General features: G+C 44.4%; 1 protein-coding gene across 3 annotated transcripts in view; it reads right to left on the bottom strand.

The window, feature by feature from the left end:
- Window positions 1–18,212, bottom strand: part of Pip5k1b (phosphatidylinositol-4-phosphate 5-kinase type 1 beta) — a 253,618-nt gene that overhangs the window by 45,349 nt on the left and 190,057 nt on the right. For all 3 annotated transcript variants that reach the window (XM_041660767.1, XM_041660768.1, XM_041660769.1), the window contains 2 exons: window positions 13,881–14,036; window positions 9,957–10,101 (listed from right to left, as the gene is read on the bottom strand). In XM_041660767.1, the coding sequence (XP_041516701.1) occupies window positions 9,957–10,101; window positions 13,881–14,036 (301 nt within the window). The remainder of the gene's footprint in view (window positions 1–9,956; window positions 10,102–13,880; window positions 14,037–18,212) is intronic.

Here is an 18,212-nt window from a genome sequence, read left to right as displayed (position 1 = left end):
AGCAAAGATGTTAGCATCTCATTTCCCAAATAAGATTAGACTGGACCCTGGAATGCTGCCCATTCTCCTGCCCACTCGGCAGCAAGAGAGACAACATCCAGTAACAACAGTTGTATGTATCAGGCACCAATCCCGACGTACCCACATATAATAAAAGAGAAAACAACTGCTTGCAGATTAAGTGCTTAAAGACTCAGAAACATACGAAAGGTTTGATGAGAAAAAGAAAAGAGAAATGTCACCATCTTTCCAAGTAGCAACCATTTTAGCCAAACCCAGTTATTGAATACATAAGTCTGGTTGGTTCTCATTCTTTTGTGACGTTCCAAGCACTCCCTTTCCACATGGGACAGAACAAGAATGAGCTCCTTTCCATCATCAAATATTTCATCTCTCCTTACTACGGAAAACAGACAATTAATAATTGCATTTTGGTTACTATTATTCTGGACTAGGAGTCTGTCACTACCTCGCGTTCTAACACTGAATTTACCTAGGTCTCTGGACACTGTAATTCTCATAAAGCCAAAGGCAGGCAGGGATGGTGAATGCATTTGGCCTCCAGGGGCCAGGCACAGCTATCTCTCTGAGGTTAGTGACTCTGGGTAGCAGGCTTCCACGGGTGGCTTTGACTCTGAAATCCTTCCACTCCAGCGATCTATGAGTCATCTAAATGAAAGAGACATTTGTGGAGCTCATCCCATAGGCAGCAGCAAGACTAAACAGGAAATGGGTCTATGATGTGGGAGTGTCATATATCAATCTGTTGATTTCATTGGTTAAGCAATAAAGAAACTGCTTGGCCCTCATAGGTTAAAACATAGGTGGGAGGAGAAAACAGAACAGAATGCTGGGAGGAAGAGGAAGTGAGCTCAGAGAGATGCCATGCTCCGCTCTCTGAGGCACACACGATGAAGCTCCAACCCAGGATGGATGTAGGCTAGAATCTCCCTGGAAAGCCACCTTGTGGGCTACACAGATAATTAGAAATGGGCTAGTCCAGGTGCGAGAATTAGCCTAGAAGAGTCTAGATAGAAATGGGCCAACCAGTGTTTAAAAGAATACAGTTTGTGTGTTGTTATTTCGGGGCATCAGCTAGCCAGGCGGCCGGGGTGCTGGGGATGCAGTCCTGCCGCTCATATTACAACAGGTCTACTTTGTTCCTGCGTTAGGGGAAATGATGCTGGAGCGAGCCTCTTGCTGTATATTTGTGAGAGAAACAAAATGAGGCCCAGGCTTCAGGCAACATCCTGCACTGGAAGGCCCCTGGATGGAGGAGAAGTGGCTGGACTATTGACACAAGCCTGCAAGTTGACCTACCACGAAGTGCAGGCTCAGATGTTCACTAATTTACACGGGACACAAGAACTACACAAAGGGACTGTGGCAGGTGGGCCAGTGGGAACTATGTCAAAGAGATGCCAAGGTCATGCTGGCTGCTGGATGGACAGAGATTATCTTAGCTGGGTTGCTGGCCTCTCAAAGACCACTTGATCAGGAATTATCCAGGGTAGGAAGCTAACATGTGTATACTCAGCTTCAGCAAATGATCCAGCCAGTTGCCGTCAGGCTGACCAATCAAGCAGGGAGATTCAAAAGGCCAGGACTGAGAGGGGGATATTTTTTCTTTTCTTTTTTTGGTTTTCGAGACAGGGTTTCTCTGTGTAGTCCTGGCTGTTCTGGAACTTGTTCTGTAGACCAGGCTGGCCTTGAACTCACAAAGAGGATGTGTGTGCCATCACTGCCTGGCAAGATAGGGTTTCTAAGGGCTTAGGAGGCCCAAAGTGACTCTCACATAGAACAATAGGGGCACCGAAGCTCAAGGGGACTAAAGACTTTCTCTGCTTAGTGATAACCAAGGACTTCAGATACAGGGAGGTCAAGAACAGCTGGGGAGCAGAAAAGCAATTTGATCTCAGGTCTGAAGGCCTGAGCTGGGACACAAATTTGGTACTGGCCAGAATCAAAGGTACTTCTTATTTTTGCAAATAAACCCGAATAATGGCACCAGGGTCCTATTCTTAATATAACCTGAAAACAGTGGCATTTTGCTATGCTTTGTATTTTAGATAGCACATCACACATTAAACCCCAGAAGTGCCTCAGTTACAGCAGCACTGTTACCCTCAGCTAAACCCCCTCCCCCCACAACTCTTCTGGGTATGAAAAGCTCTAGAGGACCCTGCTTGGACAGACAGGTCCCTGGAACACAGAGCCTAGTCACAAAGAGAAACATTTCTCTAGAAGGCCAGTGAAGGAGGCTAAACAACTGGAGAGCTAAGAGAGATATGCCCACTGTGATACATTTCCCTTGAAGTAAGGAAAATAAGAATGTAATTTTTGCTTGTTTGCTTTTGTTTTGCGAGTCCGGGCCTTACGATGTAGTTATGGCTGGCCTGGAACTTACTGTGTAGATCAGGCTGTCCCTCAGCTCACAGAGAACAACCTCCCTCAGCCCCAGTAAGGATGTAGATTTTTAGTGCCAAAATTTGAAAGACAGAGAATGAAAACAAAACCTGATTTATTTTTTTAAAGGCATCATCTCATTTAGAGCCCTGGATGGCTAGATGGCCTGGATCTGCCTATGTAGACCAAGCTTGTCTGGAACTTGTCTTGGGATTTAAGGTGTGTGTCACCGTATCTAGCAAGAAGGTATTATTCTTAATTACTTGTATGTGGATGTCTGTGTGTGGATGCATGCATACAAGTGCAGATGCTCAGAGAGGTCAAGGGTGTCAGGTCCTGAAGCTGAAATAATGCTGGGAACTGAACCTGTGTCCTCTGCAAGAGCAATAGGTACTCTTAACTGATCCAGCTCCATCTCTCTATATGCAAGCTCTCTCTCTCTGTCTCTCTCTCTCTTTCCCTCCAGGACTGACTAGCAGCCACCACCCACACCACCTCCTTTTTGACAATATGGCTTATCTATAAATTGGACTCATGCGAGAATCTTACTAATATATAAAAGGTGCCTAGACACAATACCAAGCATCGATCTTTTAGAAAAGGGGAATATTCACAAATTACCTCTGAGCCCTCAATTATTCATAAAATGCCATGTATTTGAAAAATTCACTTCAATTTCCTGCTCCTGCAGAAATCTGTGGAAGGATCATTTGAAAAGTCAATCACTTCAGAAGCAGTCCTATGGTTTATAAAAAAGAAAAGAAAAGAAAAAAAGGCAGCCATCTGGTAAGTTCCAGGTGCAGAAGATGTGATGGAAATCCGTGGTCCTTCCTTAGCTTTCTAGGGGCAGAGAAGCAAAACTAACAAGCACACTGTGAAACTTCTGTCAGGGTCTGATGTGCTCTGCAAGCCACGGATACAACTGGAGTGACACATGAGGTCCCCCCTCCCACCCTGGAGACCCTGGTAACCCCAGCATGGCCACTGTAGACCTCTTCCTATCAAGAGATTTTCTTGGGAAGGTTTTCCTTCAGCATCCTCGGGAACGCGAACTTCCGTTTGGTGATCTGCTTTCTCAGACTATATTAGGGACATTGTATTTCCTTGCTTATGAGTACTTCCTCCAGGCCGAATTACAGTCAGTTGAAGGGACAGGTTAGGGTCATAGTTTCAGAAGCCAGAATGTGCAGGATGGCTTTTTTCCCTCCTCAGCATGTCTGCAGCCTCACCTGGGTTCCCCAGGCCTCATCAGATAAAGTCTGGAGCTAAATGACTGCTTTGTCTATTCCATGTGCCCGGAATTAGCTAAAAGGGCATTTATAACCAGCATTCACCCTAGCATAGCACCTGGGAAAGCCAGGCACTTTGGTAAATACCGTGTTCTCTAATTGATCATTAGAAAAACTGCGGCTCCTTTACATAGCGCTATTACACTGGCATGCTAACAAACAGGCTCTGGGATTTGTTCTATAGGACTTGAAGTGGATTCCTGTTCTTGTGTGCATTCTCCATTGCAAAGCTTTGACCCTTGCATTCCTCATCCACCTTTTTCTCAACTTCTTTTTCAAAAAGGATGTTACGCGAGCCTGATTTTTGTTTTGCTACCTGTAGCTGGTCCGCACTCTACTTTGCAACCCTAGGGCCTCCGTGCTAGGGCAAGCTGCACGGACAGTTTCCCTTGCCAGGTCCTGCCAGCTGAGATGTGACACCAATGAGGAGGTGAGGACAGAAGCCCCTGGCTCCCTTCGCCCTCGTTTTTTTTTCTCCCTCCTTATCTGTGTAGTGCCTTGACTGTGTTCCTGCCACTGTCTCGGCTCGTTTAGCTGGGGTCACCTTCCACTGTCCCTGATGGAAAGGTGGCTGCAGGAGCACTGTGGGAGCTGCTTCCTCTGGGGATTCCTTGGGGGTTCTGCCACTTCTCCCTCCCGACTCTTCTAGTCTTTTTGCACTCAGTAAATCAAATACCTTTAACATCCCAAGTGGATTATCTGTTTTCTTGACTGGGCTCTCTGAGTAGTAAAGCGCCACCTGATGCTTTCTGCCAAAACCCGTGTTGCCTCCTGCAGAGGGACTTAAGAGGAAGCTGCAAGGTGTTCAAGCCTTGGAGTGCTTGGTTATCGACGTTAACAGATGATTTGATGGTGGCATGCTCCAGGAGGCGTTACAATTGCTTTCTGATCATTATTTCAGTTCTCTTTACAGCACGCCTTTGGGCCAGGGTATTCACTTATTCATTTATTACAAATAATTATTACATGCAGGGCATCTCAAACAAACAAAAACACGAATGGGCACCTCTTCCAGATGGGGAAACCATGGCGTACCAACACTAAATCAGCTTGCCCAGTGTGACCAGGCCAGAGGGACAGTTTGAAGGATGAAATTCTGAGTGGTGATTTATTAAGATGAACAAGCAAGAGAAGTACCTGAGGCAGGGGAATGAGCTAGACTGCCAGCAAAGGAAGAAACAGAAAAGCCCAAATATTCTGGAGACGCCAGACTGAGAATGTAACAAACAAAGGGTATCAGCCGTGGGGGTTGAACAGTCCTGGATTGGGTTCCGGGCACAGTAGGTGTGTGCAACAACCATAGAAACACTGTAATGTTCTGCCTGTAACAGGGTTGGGGAAAGACCTGGAATGCTCACTCTAGCAGCCCCCTCAGTCATGTTTTACCTAGTAAAGATTCCCCTGAATTCTGCTCCTGTCAAGATACAAGTCTTTGTAAACCAAGTGGATACTTTCCTACCAAGAGTCACTGCTCAATGGGCAGAGTAGCAGTTCTAAGTCCATGGAGGAAAGGGGGAAACAAAAGCGCCATGGCAGTTTTCTTGTGAATTAAAATTAACATGACATACTTTTAAGAGTCTTTGTTATATAATTATTGATGAGTTGAAATATGGCTGGCATCATGTTAGACAGATGGCCAGAGCAACAATGTTTTTAATGAGAAAAGTAGCGAATGACCTCTAGCACAGAAGTAACTTAGGTAGGCAACAATGTAAGCCTGTCACTTTATCTATTACAACTTTTTTCAGTTGTTATGTAGCAAAAGAAGGTAGCACAAATACAGGCCTAGAAGAATTGTTGTTAGGAAAAAAGGCAGTCTACCAAGGTTGCCTACAGCACACGACAAGAAGACCAAAAGTCTGTAGGTCTCGATGCAAGGATGGCACGGGGAAAGCATGGAGATCCACGCTGCAACTGGACCCTAGAAGCAGACTTACACATGCCACCAGAGGTCTGCACAGCCATTTCCTGACCTTTTAGGCTACTCTAAAGAAGGGTCTCTCACCTACTTTAGTATGGCTCTCCTTCCACGGTTTTAATCTGAGCAGTAAGCAATCTGAAAGAGGACACCTGTGGCTGAAGGAATCAGCTCCTCCACTCGCAGGTTCATAGCACTCAGGCAGGAAGAAGAGGGCTCAGGATTGCTGCCACATCTTCTGGGTCAGTCTGAGATCTAAATGTTGGACTCATCAATTACGAAGGTTCTGCCAGCTGGCTTCCCATGTAGAAACAGCCAGTTACTTCTCTTATGGCATCTGGTCATCTCATAAAACTCCGTGTCTCTAAAGTGGATGAGCTGCTAGAGACAGCCACTAGCAGAACACGAGCAAACCATGAGACTGGCTACCAAGGTGATGCTGGCGAGGGCCTCTGTGATGCGAGAGCACAGATGCATTGGGATGAAGGTAGCATTCAATCTGTATGCATAATCAGAGCAGCAGCTCCGCTCCCAACTGTGCAGGAAATTACGGGGAGAATGAATATTCATGTGCGTAACTTATTTCACGTCATTAAGCTGAATTGCTCTTAGTTTTGAGATTAAAAACAATTTGCCTCTCTAGTTCTCAGAGCTCAATTTATCCCTCCTTTAAAGAACAGATTTCTTAGTAGGAAAGAAAAATACAAGTATCAGAAATTCAGAACTTATATACCCACTATTAGTCTGTGATCTGGGCACACTAACCTGAGATCATGTAGTAGAACCTTTAAATCTGGACTCCTGATGCTGGGGAGATGGCTCAGTTCGTAAAGTCCTTGTTGGCAAGCATGAGGACCAGAGTTCAGATCCCCAGCTCCATGTAAAAAGCCAGGTGAGGGCAGCATATGTCTGTAACTTAAGCACGGGGGAGGAAAAGACAGGCCGATCCTTGTCTCAGCGAGCAAGACAGGTGCTCTTGCCTCTGGATTCCACACAGGTCAGTGCATGCCCTTTCACAGAAACATATGCATAGACATACAACACACACACACACACACACACACACACACACACAAACAGAGACTATGTACTCTCAATCAGCAGTTAAATATATACTTTCAAGGCACTGTAACTCTTTTCTTTGCTTCCTAGTCAATTTTGAGAGTACACATAACAAACCAGAATGAATTCTAAGAAACAGCGGGACTTTAAAAGTCACAAAGAATGATCCTTTAAAAATAAAAGATTTCTAGAGACAGCTATTTCCCACTGCAATATATAATTTAGGTGTGGACTTATCTGGGTGCTATTCAATGCTTTAAAGTTAAGGGCTCTATAGAGACCGAGAATGACAAGAATGACAGCCATTACCCGAAGTATTTATAGCTTATATGAGCACAGACAAGGATAACATAATGTTAAAATGAGAAAGCAGGCTGCCTGGAAGCGAAATATGATTCACAGAGTATCAGAAAAACCTCAGATATAACTTGCAATGTCAATATTTGATGTACTTTCTTTTTTCTCCTTCTCAAGGCATTTTTCTTCTTAGGCTGTCTGTATCTGGTTTTAAAACTTAGTGAGCCAGATGAGACTTAGGACCATGTCAACTTGTTACTTCCAGAAATATCATGTACAGCACTAAAGAAAATGATGGAACCATGATCTGAACATGTCTTTACAGTTTGCTGGTGAGGTTTCCATGCTGAATGAACAGGATGAACATTCAGGAATGCTCATTCACAGGGATTCTTGGGACATTGGTTCTTTTCAGGGTTTTAGCATCTCTGAATCTCAGGTCCTTATGGTTTCCCTAAGGAAAGCTAAGACGGTGGCAGGTCTTTCAGCTTTTCGTACACACCAAGGCTACCAGCAGAAAGGCCTGTGGGAGGGAGCAAGGTGACAGACAGCAAGGAAATGAAGAAGAGGGTGGTACTTGGAGAGTCCCAGAACTCTCCTCACTAGCAGATAAATGCCGGGAAGAGTGAAGCTGTGTGGTGATATTCTGTTTGTGCTCTAACAAATAAAGGCAGCCTAAAGATCAGAGGACGGAGCTAGCCACTAGTTAACCACAGAGGTCTGGAGGTCTGAACAGACAGGAAGTGATACGGCTGGGCAGAGAGAGGACTATAAGGTGAAAGGTGACAGGAGCTGGCCCCTTTTGTTGGCTGAAGAATTAGCAAGGTAAGAGTTGACTGTGGTTTACTCCTTTGTCTTTCTGATCTGTCAGCATTTACTCCTCTATCTGACCCTTTTATTATTAAGACCAATTAGAATTCACGCTACAAAGCTGCTTGAGCGACCTAGTCTGCCTGTTTTAAGGATGTCCCGGGAGCTCTGAAAAGCTTCCTCAGGTGCCACTGGGAGAACACCTGCTTGAGCATCACCCAGACTTCTGTGCCGCAGGAGGGTGGGCTCAGTGGAGCGACCAAGACTGACCAAAGCCTCTCTACTGGCCTTCCCACACATTTGGTAAGTAACCAGCCTCCTTCTGCTTTGGATGGAGTACTTTTTTGTTCTGAACCCTGACTGACAGCTCGGTAAAAGATAAAAGTGCAACATGGCAGTAGAGTGCCAGGGAAAACGGCTTAAAGCATCTAACTTCAAAAAGAGCATGAAGAGGTAGCCAGCTTCTAGTTGGACACAAAGACTGGTTTAAGGAGTAAGACTTAAGAAACCACGCAAAATGCCCAGGGGTTGAATACCCCTTACCAAGAGCCAGGGCACTTAAGAACCCTTCTGACACCAAACAACAACAGTGAAAACACCAGCAAACGAACAACAAAACCCGAACCCCAAATACTGTTCCCTTAGTGCTAAAAATGCCAGTCAACGGTTCAGGAGCACATTGAATTACCGCTCTTGAGAATGACCACAGGAGCCAACCATTACAAAGCACCATGGCATCCTATGGACTTGTTCTTAGTCTTTCTGAGAACTCCCTCAGACCTCCCCTCTATCCTCTGAACTGCTGCTTACGCTCATGGGGTACAACCCATGCATTCTGCTGCACCGTACATAGAAAGGACTGACAAAATGAGAAACCAAATTTGAACATTCATAGTCCATATTCATAGTAGGCTAGTGTATATTGTTTTAAATTTCTTCAAGCCAGGAAAGCTGGCCAAATTAAATGTCCTTGATGAAGTTGAAGTGATCTAAGTCATTCACAGAGGAGCCTTTCTGGCAGTTCTGCAGGTGAAACACTCCATGCCACGCCCTGCTTGCTCGCACCTGATCTGTTTCTGCAGACCTAGTGTTTGCACCTACTTTTCTATGTACCCAAGGGAGAGAGGCAGAGCAAGAAAATGCCACAGATAAGCAGATGTAACCACCATACTTTAACTGGCCAAAGACCACGCTAAACTCGGGACTGACAGATGTGGCAGTTCTGAGAGGCACTAATAATAGCATCCTTATCATAGGCATCAAGGTCTTATGTACAAAACAATGCCTGAAACTTCTCTGTAGCTATATGAGTGATGTGAATGAAGAGAGGTCATTTTAAAGCATCTACTCATGGGTTAGGATGTAGCACAGTGGCACAGTGCTTGACAAGCACTTCTAAGGCCCTGGGTTCAATCCCTAGCACCACCAATAAATACATAAAATGTAAGAAATTACTGATGTGAGTGATTGGGTTTGAACATGAATTCAAGGCTAGCTTGTGTTACATGAACTTATGTCTCAAAAAGGTGGGTGGGAGAGGGGAGAAAAAGAAAAGACCACAAAGATCAGTGGGTCAAAGGCACTTGCTACATAAATATGAGTACCTGAGTTTGATCCCCAGGCCCACACAAAAGCTGACATGGAGCATGAACATCTGGACTCCCACAGTCTCGGAGGCAGACAGGAGACTCCTGGCAGCGCATGGGCCAGCTATCCAGCCTTGCTAATGTAACAGGAAAACAGAGACCCTGCCACAAATAAGGTGGATGGTGACGACTGACACATGAGGTCATCCTGTGATCTTCATATGTACACTGACACAAGCATATCCACGTTCACATGTGTGAATGGCCACATGTGTACATGTGTGCACAAGCCTGTGCACGCATACACAGCACTGATTAAAATAAAACGATGAAAGATTTGTCTTTTTGCATGGAGCCATGTGTGTAATTCATTTCTACAAAACATAGTAATTAATCGCAAAGAGAAACAGAGGGGTTTTTCTTGAAATGTATTTTTGCAGCAGTAAAAATAAAGCACGCCCTTTCTCCTACACATGAGGAAGGGACAGGCACATCTGGTTGCTAGAAACACAATCACAAAGGTACTGCTTTTGGCCAGAGGTGGACAGAGGAATAGCTTGATTGGCAAGCTGATCGAATGAATGTTACCTGTTTGCATAAAGCGTGGTCCTGTCCTGTGGACAGTGTTCACCGACATACAAAGAAGAAGATGAGATTGTGGTCGCTAAGGAAGCAGCTTCAAATAATGATGGGGTGCTGGGTACCAGGTCTGGCCTGTGTCGGGATCCCAGGGCTGGGGAGTGAAAGCAAACACACGTTCGTGAATCTCAGTAATGCAGGCTACCTGCGATAACTTAACTTAGCTAAGAGCTTTCATTTTACGTATCAGGCTGCAAATGAAATTACGAATTAACTGTGCTCTTCTGAACTACAAGAGAAATGTAAAATATCTGCTTGCAAACAGGTTAAAGAGAAAGGAAATGACATTAATTTACAAAATGGCTTATGGAAATGACATTAGGGATGCTCTTTTAAAAACCTAATAAAGTGATTTAATCTTTCAAAATGATGGCATAAAAATTCCTAGGAGTTTAAGGAGATAATGTGGCAGAGATTAAAAGGATGACTAGCAGATGCATGAACAGAGAGAGGACAGGCTTCACCCTCCACATGAGAGGCAGACTCCAAGGGGCACAAAGAAACCCTTTAACAGAACAACAGCCTGCCACGTCTCAATCCCATTGGAGTCTACACAGACTTCTGGACATGACTCAGGGCTCTTTTTAACATTTATTTTTAATAGCAAGGCTGCTTTATAAAAGTGAAAAAGCTCTTATTTCTTTTTAAAATTTTAGGAGTTCAAGAAAGTATTTACGTCAGGGCCGTCCATGGTCAGAAAGGATAAACCCCCCAGGCTTAGCAGTGACCTGGAGCACAGGGGTGCTCCATCCAGGGTCCATATGGATTTTCCCCTCTCTTTTTGAGACAAGATCTTAGTATATACAGCCCTGGATGCCCTGGAAAAGGACATTGTTATATAGACCAGGCTGCTCTCAAACTCACAGAGATCTGCCTGCTTCTGCCTCCTGAGTGTTGGGATTAAAGGCGTGTGCCACCATATCTGGTTTATATAAGTTCTTTATCTTTTCCCAAACTGAGCTGAAAATATGTTAATGAATACAGTACAGCCTTGGGGTGTTTCTGACATTGCTTGATACACACACAAGGGTCCCAGATGATGTATTTTCACTGTGTAAATGGAAAATAGCCACTCCAGGCGTTGTCAGATGAGTTTGAGGGCTTGTTTTTTGGGGAGGGTGAGAGGGTAGTAATTTGGGCTGACTCTAGGGCCCTACACACGCTAGGCAAGTGCCCCCTCAATGTAATTCCAACCCCTGAACTTTGTATTTGAAGGAGTTTATTTGATGAGGTAGAAGGACGGGCATGTAGGGAAAGTGGAGCAGGGTCAGGAAATGCCGAACTTTGGTTCTTAAGTTTAGACAATATGTGAAAAGGTGCCCAAATCTGTACTCAATGGTTCAATTCACGTGAAAACAAAACCCCCAAGCCCAACACAGGCGTACATCACGCGCAGGCGTACATCACGCACACAGGCACACATCACGCACAGGCGCACATCACGCACAGGCACACATCACGCACACTGGCACACATCACGCGCAGGCGTACATCATGCACAGGCACACATCACGCACACTGGCACACATCACGCACAGGCGCACATCACGCGCAGGCACACATCATGCACAGGCACACATTACGCACAGGCGCACATCACACGCAGGCGCACATTACACACAGGCGTACATCATGTGCAGGCGTACACCACGCACAGGCGCACATCACGTGCAGGCGCACATTACGCGCAGGCGTACATCACGCACAGGCACACACCACGCACAGGCGCACATCACGCGCAGGCGCACATCACGCGCAGGCGCACATCATGCACAGGCACACATTACGCACAGGCGCACATCACGCACAGGCGCACATCACGCACAGGCGCACATCACGCACAGGCGCACTACTTCCTCGTTTCTAGGTATTCTAGGTACAGTGGAGTCTATTTAATTTCACTATAGCTACTGGGGAGCCCGAGACAGGACGACTGGGTGTTCTAGGCCAGCCTAGAAACTTAATAAGATTTCAATTAAAAACACAACACAAAGCAAAAAGTGTCTGTTAAAACAAGAGTTATTTAAGAAGACAAATTTGGTCCTGTTTCTTTAACTGTGGACCATTATAGTTTTCTGTGTGTTCTCATAACTCAGGCAGCCTGCTGGGGGAGAGGCCAATGGAAGGCAGCTTGAAGGAAGGGGCTGGGTATCTACCAGGAACTGCTGTCATCATTACAGAGAGGACCAAGGGCAATGTTCTGGTTACTTGTCCTATTGCTGTTACAAAGGCAACCCGAGAAAGGAAGGGTTATATTCCAGTTCTAGGGTGCAGTCCACTATGGTGGGGAAGTCATGACGGGGAGAGCCTAAGGCAGCCGATCCCAGTCATCTGCACAGGAAGTAGACAGGGATGAATGTTTATGTGCAGCTGGCTTTCCCCTTGTTGTGTGATCCAGGATGAAAGCCCAGGGGAAGGTGCCACCCAATTTTAGGGTGGTCTTTTTCATCTCAGTTAATCTAAGCTAGGTGCTCTCAGGGCATGCTCAGAAGTTAAACTAAGCTAGACAATTCTTTATAGGTATGCCCAGAGGTTTGTCTCATAGGTGTCTCTAGATCCTAGCAAGTAGACAATATAAACCATCATAGGCGAATCACTAATTCCCTTTGAAGTAACCCTAGACATGAGAATATGATAAAGAAACTCAATTTAGTATAAGGAGACAGATGCTGAGATTGAAAGGGACAGAAATAGCAATCTGTCTGAAGACTCCAAGGAAAGAGTATGTCTATAAGACGTCTTGAATCTTCTATGGGAAGTAGAAGACACTTCAGAGAGTCTCCAGAGAACATAATAATAATAAAAAGTCAGTCAGGTAATGGTGGCACACGCCTTTAATCCCAGCACTTGGAAGGCATAGGCAGGTGGAACTCTGTTAGTTTGAAGTCAGCCTGGTCTACAGAGCTAGTTCCAGGACAGCCAGGGCTCTTGTACAGAGAAGCCCTGTCTTGAAAAAACAAATAAAAAATCCTATATTTTTTTTTAACCAAAAGACCAAGAAATAATCGACAGAAATATATAAAACTTCCCTTTATTGCATTAAAATGGAAAATCCAAAAGTTAAGCTCAGTAGATAGATTAAAGTTTTTAATAAAATACAGTACTCCAGTTTGGTTAAAATAAAAAACTTTTTGGCAAATTAGAAACAAGAAAAGAAGTTTTTTGGTCTGGCAATCAGTACGAAATATGGCAAGTTTCATTTTAAACAGAGAACTGTTAGAAACATTGTCTTTAAAGTCAGGACAAGGCAAGGCTACCCAGAACCACCATTTCTGTCCATCACTGTATCAGCAGAGTCCCAGGCAGAAGCAATAGAGAGAGAAAGAACACAAGGTCTACAGAGTAGCACCAAACGCCAGAACATACAGTTCTTTAAAAAGGCACAAAGAGTCCACATCAATCTCTGTTCATCCAAGGAACACATCTACCGTAGTAAATAAGGAAATCCTAACGTTTATTTAAATGCACTGAAGTAGCTCTAAATAAACTGAACAGGTTTATTTCATCACTTCCACGTGTGCACATAGGTGTACACGCATGTACATGCCTATATTGCACATACACACAGACTAAATAAAATCTAGGAAAGCAAATACCAATATGTTTGCATTTGTTATCATGAAGTAGGTAGATTATAGATGTTTTCTTTAAATATCTTAATATTTATTATATTTTATGATAAATCATATGCCATACATTGTTTATATGACATTTCATATTTATATAAATTTGTTGTATTCTATGTAGCCTATAAATTTTTATTAATAGGCTATCTCTTAGAGCATGCATTTTCTAAGTTTTCTGCTGTGGCTTTACATTGCTCATAGAATTTACTAGAGTTTTTCTGTTTTAAGAGGTCGCAAGCACCTTTACCTTCCTCATCCAGGCTGCTGAAACTTGTTCCTTCAGTTAACAGATCCCGCTTCTCGTCCTTCCAGTCCTGGGTGACGGAGGACACAATCTCCTGGGAGGTCGCCTTCAACGCGGCAATGGAGTTGCACCGTTTCTTAGACGGTGAGGCCTTCAGAGCTAGAGAGTAAGGAAGAGAAATTGTAAAACCAGGCACAGTGGCAATCCCAGCACTGAGGCTGACGCAGGAGGGGTCGGAGCTGGCCTGAGTTACACAATGAGATCCTGTTTTAAAACAACCACAGAACTAAAATAATAAATAAAACTTAAAAAAAAAATCAGATTCGCCGGGCGATGGTGGCGCACGCCTTTAATCCCAGCACTCGGGAGGCAGAGGCAGGCGGATCTCTGGGAGTTCGAGACCAGCCTGGTCTACAACAGAGCTAGTTCCAGGATAGGCTCCAAAGCCACAGAGAAACCCTGTCTCGAAAAAACAAAACAAAAAAATCAGATTCAAATTTCTAAACTTATTATTCTATTTATTATTAATAATTTAGAAATAATTTGGTTATAGAAGGACAAGAGCTCATTTCATATGTATGGTAAGGGAGATTAAAATATCTGTGTTTTGGCTATATTATTTGTTCAGAATGACTTGATTTAAAGAAAAATATTCTAAAATACATTTGAGTTGGACTTTCTTTGGATTTTGAAATAGTCTTAGTTGAGGCAAGCTTTAATTATAAATTTTTTGTTGTTTTTGTTAAAATTGCCCTTCCTCCTCCTTGTTTTCCTTATGTTGGGAGGAGGCTGGGTGAGCTGGTAGATGCAGATGGCGGAGCGTTCTCACGACCCCAGCTTTATTAACTGGGGACCGGGACTTACAAATGTGCCAGGGTTTAATCGTATTCGCATGTTGCCCAATTTAGTCACGTTACTTCTGGTTGCTTCTTTCTTTGTGATTTTCCACCGAAACTTCCTTCTCTCTGGTCTTGCCGGATGCATAATTCACTCCCATTTCTATCTGAAGGGCATTCTCCAACCTCAGAAGCACGGTGGGAAGCCAGGCCAGTGAAAATGCACTTCTCCGAGCCATGCTGAAGCCTGTGGTTCCACAGAACAGCCTGGCACGCGCTGCTTAAGCTGCAGTCTGATCTTAGTTCATGCTTTCCCACAGTAACTCTTCTTGGCTGACTAAGGCTAGAGAATTTCGTTGGAGGAAGTTGGAGGGAGAGAGGGAAGCTGAGACCTGTTTATGTTTCCCCTGGAACTTGTTACTGGCAAGAGTCCTTTGGAGGTTTGCTTAAAAGGGGTGAGCTGACAGCAACTGGATGAGTCACTGGGGTTAGCTTTGGGACTCCCCTGAGCTTGGATGGCATGGCTCATCAGCCCTCTCTGTGGACAGGGTTCAAGAGATTAGGTGGAGAGTGACTTTGAGGTTCGCGAATGAGGGGAGAATAGAGCGCAATCTCCCTGCTTTTGGGAAAAGCTCCGCTCGGCTTCCCGAGCATTTTATATTAACACCATCATCATGACGAGTGATGTTTGTGGACGAGGCTGTAGTCTGGAGGCCAGCACTCACACTGCGGATCTCAAACTGTCAAAATGTCTAAGGGAAGCTGGCCCTTTTAAAGGCCTAGAAACGGAGGGCAGAAAATTGGGCTTGTTCCAGGTCACAGGGTTAGAGTGTGAACCCCGGGAGCCTCTCCTCTGTCTTCACTTGCTGATTTTCCAGCTCTTTAACATTCATCTTCTGGTTAGGGTGTGCGTGTGTCTGGTGAACCTTTTGGATGTTCAAACAACTGATCTTGCCATTCCTCTTGGTTGCTCGCAATTGATTTCAATGATGGCGGAGTGGACCACGGAAGCTGGCTCTCCCTCACACCGTATTCTGCTAAGCACTGATCCACTCTTATAGAGCGGGGTGATTGCCCACCCCTGGGGTCTGCCATAGCACCCCCTCTGCTTTTGCTAATCTCTTACGAACTGTGATACATTCCTGCCCTTTGCTGTGGGATCTTTAGATGTCAAAGTAAAGCCTTTTGTCTTTTTTTGGTGTCTTCACCAGAGTTTATGAGCTGTGATTCAGTGACTGCTATTAGGGGTCCTTGACCCCCGCAGATGGGTTTCAAGGCTGAACTACTGCTATAAGAATATTAAAGCATTAGGAGTTTATCAGAGGTTGCATGAACTATGCTGTCATCACGGGCCGAATTTAGAAGCAGATGCAAGACTTCAACTCATCTCGACTAAGACAGCTACTCAGAATTTCCAAAGAGTCACATAAATGCCACCTTTCTCACTACTTGTTTTAGGAACCATAATTATCATCACAATTAGTTTTACGTTCATAAATCTTTTTAAAAAATATATTTATTTTTTTTATTATGTATACAATATTCTGTCTGTGTGTATGCCTGCAGGCCAGAAGAGGGTACCAGACCCCATTACAGATGGTTGTGAGCCACCATGTGGTTGCTGGGAATTGAACTCAGGACCTTTGGAAGAGCAGGCAATGCTCTTAACCTCTGAGCCATCTCTCCAGTCCCACGTTCATAAATTTCTAATTGATTTACATTAACATACTTAAAATCTTTGTGTGTGCATATGTATGTATATATGTGTGCGTACAGGAGTGCCCCAGCATTCATGTGGAGGTCAGAGGACAACCCCAGGTGTCAGTCCTTGCCTTCTACCTTGACAGAGACAGGGTCTCTTATTTGCTGCTGGGTACCATGTCAGGTTAGTTGGCCTGCACACTCCCAGGGATTTAGTTCTCCTGACTCTGCATCTATCTCCATGCAGGAGAGCCTGGGTTACAGGTGCTAGTTCATGCATCTGGCTTTATATAGGTTTTAGGAATAGGAACGTATATTTGTGGGACAAGTGACCCACTCAGCTCCACAATGGGTTTCTGTTGTTAACTGATAAGAACCAATGATTGATAATAGATTTTTTTTTTCCAATTCAGATTTCTATAAGATGTAGACAGTTCTTTGGGGTCCTTACTAACTTTTAAGTCACTCTAAGACCGAAAGGTCTGAGCATTGCTTCTCCATTCCGTCACTCTTAGGCAGATGCTGATGTTCAGCACTGAGACCCAGCTCTGCTAGTGAGGACATGGGCAGTGAGAGTGACCGTAGGAGGTCAGAGAGGGACAGTGGTGGACGGCACTCAGGAGGATCGATCGGGGGGGGGGTGTGAAAAGAGAAAGACAGCAGAGGGGTCCCATTAACAAACCTCTGTCAAGAGCACAGAACACCTGGAGCAAGAGTAACAACGTTGCCTTCAATGGTGAGTTCCTTATTCCATATCTGAGCCTTGCCCTTTTCAACCTCAGAGGGCTTGCATGTGGCTGAAAACTGAATGCATCAAGGCTGTCTCAGGATTTGTAATCTCTCTCTTCTAAGACGAATATGACAAAGGTGTGGCAAGTGACCTTAGCCCCACAGAAGGTAACAGACCTCGATGGGAAGGGAAAGTTACCCAGGGAGAACTGTATAAAAAAGAGACCAAGTCCTAGCCTGGATCTAGAACACGCACATATGATGGTAAGCCACAGTCGGAGAGACATATAAGGTCACCAAAGAGGAGCACGAGAGTCTGAAGGGACAGAATCATAAAGGACAGTGAAGGAAGGAAGGAAGGAAGGAAGGAAGGAAGGAAGGAAGAATGGGACTATACCTAGAGTAGCAAAAATATCAACAGACAACTTACATCACGTTCCTGATAACACACTGTATCCAGTACATATAAAGAACTTTTAAAAGTTCAACAACAACAGGCAGACAACGGAACTAAAAATGGGCCAAGAATCTGAGTAAACATTTCCCCAAAGAATAAACAAATGGCCAGTGAACACATGGGAAGATGTTCAGCATCGTTTGTCACTGGAGAGCCACAAATCAAAGGCACAGTGAACTACAACTCTGCACACACACACACCAAGATGGCTGAGACGAGAGAGAACCAGTAAGCCGCTGGTGAGGAGGGAGACAATGATTCCCTCGTATGTTGCCAGGGGGACAGTGAAATGGAGCAGATGCTTGGGAAAGGTTTGCAAAGTTATCATGTGACCTAGAAACTTCACTTTCAGCTACCTATACAAAAGAAATGAAAATATGCACTCATTCAAAACCTCACGCATGAATGTTCACAGCAATAGTGTTCATAACAGCCAGAAAGATAGGAATGAGCTATTGACTGAGAATAAATAATATGTGGCATACAAGGAATATTATTCAGCAGTAGAAGAATAAAGTTCCAATATATGGTACAACCTACAAAACTTTATTAAATGTAAAAAGCCACATGTACAAGTCAGATACTAGGGGTTTCTAAGATGTCTCCTGAATT

This window comes from Microtus oregoni, unplaced genomic scaffold (genome assembly GCF_018167655.1).
Source record: "Microtus oregoni isolate MIOR12 unplaced genomic scaffold, Mior012 000012F_ref0000307, whole genome shotgun sequence".
Classification (NCBI taxonomy): domain Eukaryota; kingdom Metazoa; phylum Chordata; class Mammalia; order Rodentia; family Cricetidae; genus Microtus; species Microtus oregoni.
This window is presented reverse-complemented; position numbering and strand designations above follow the sequence as displayed.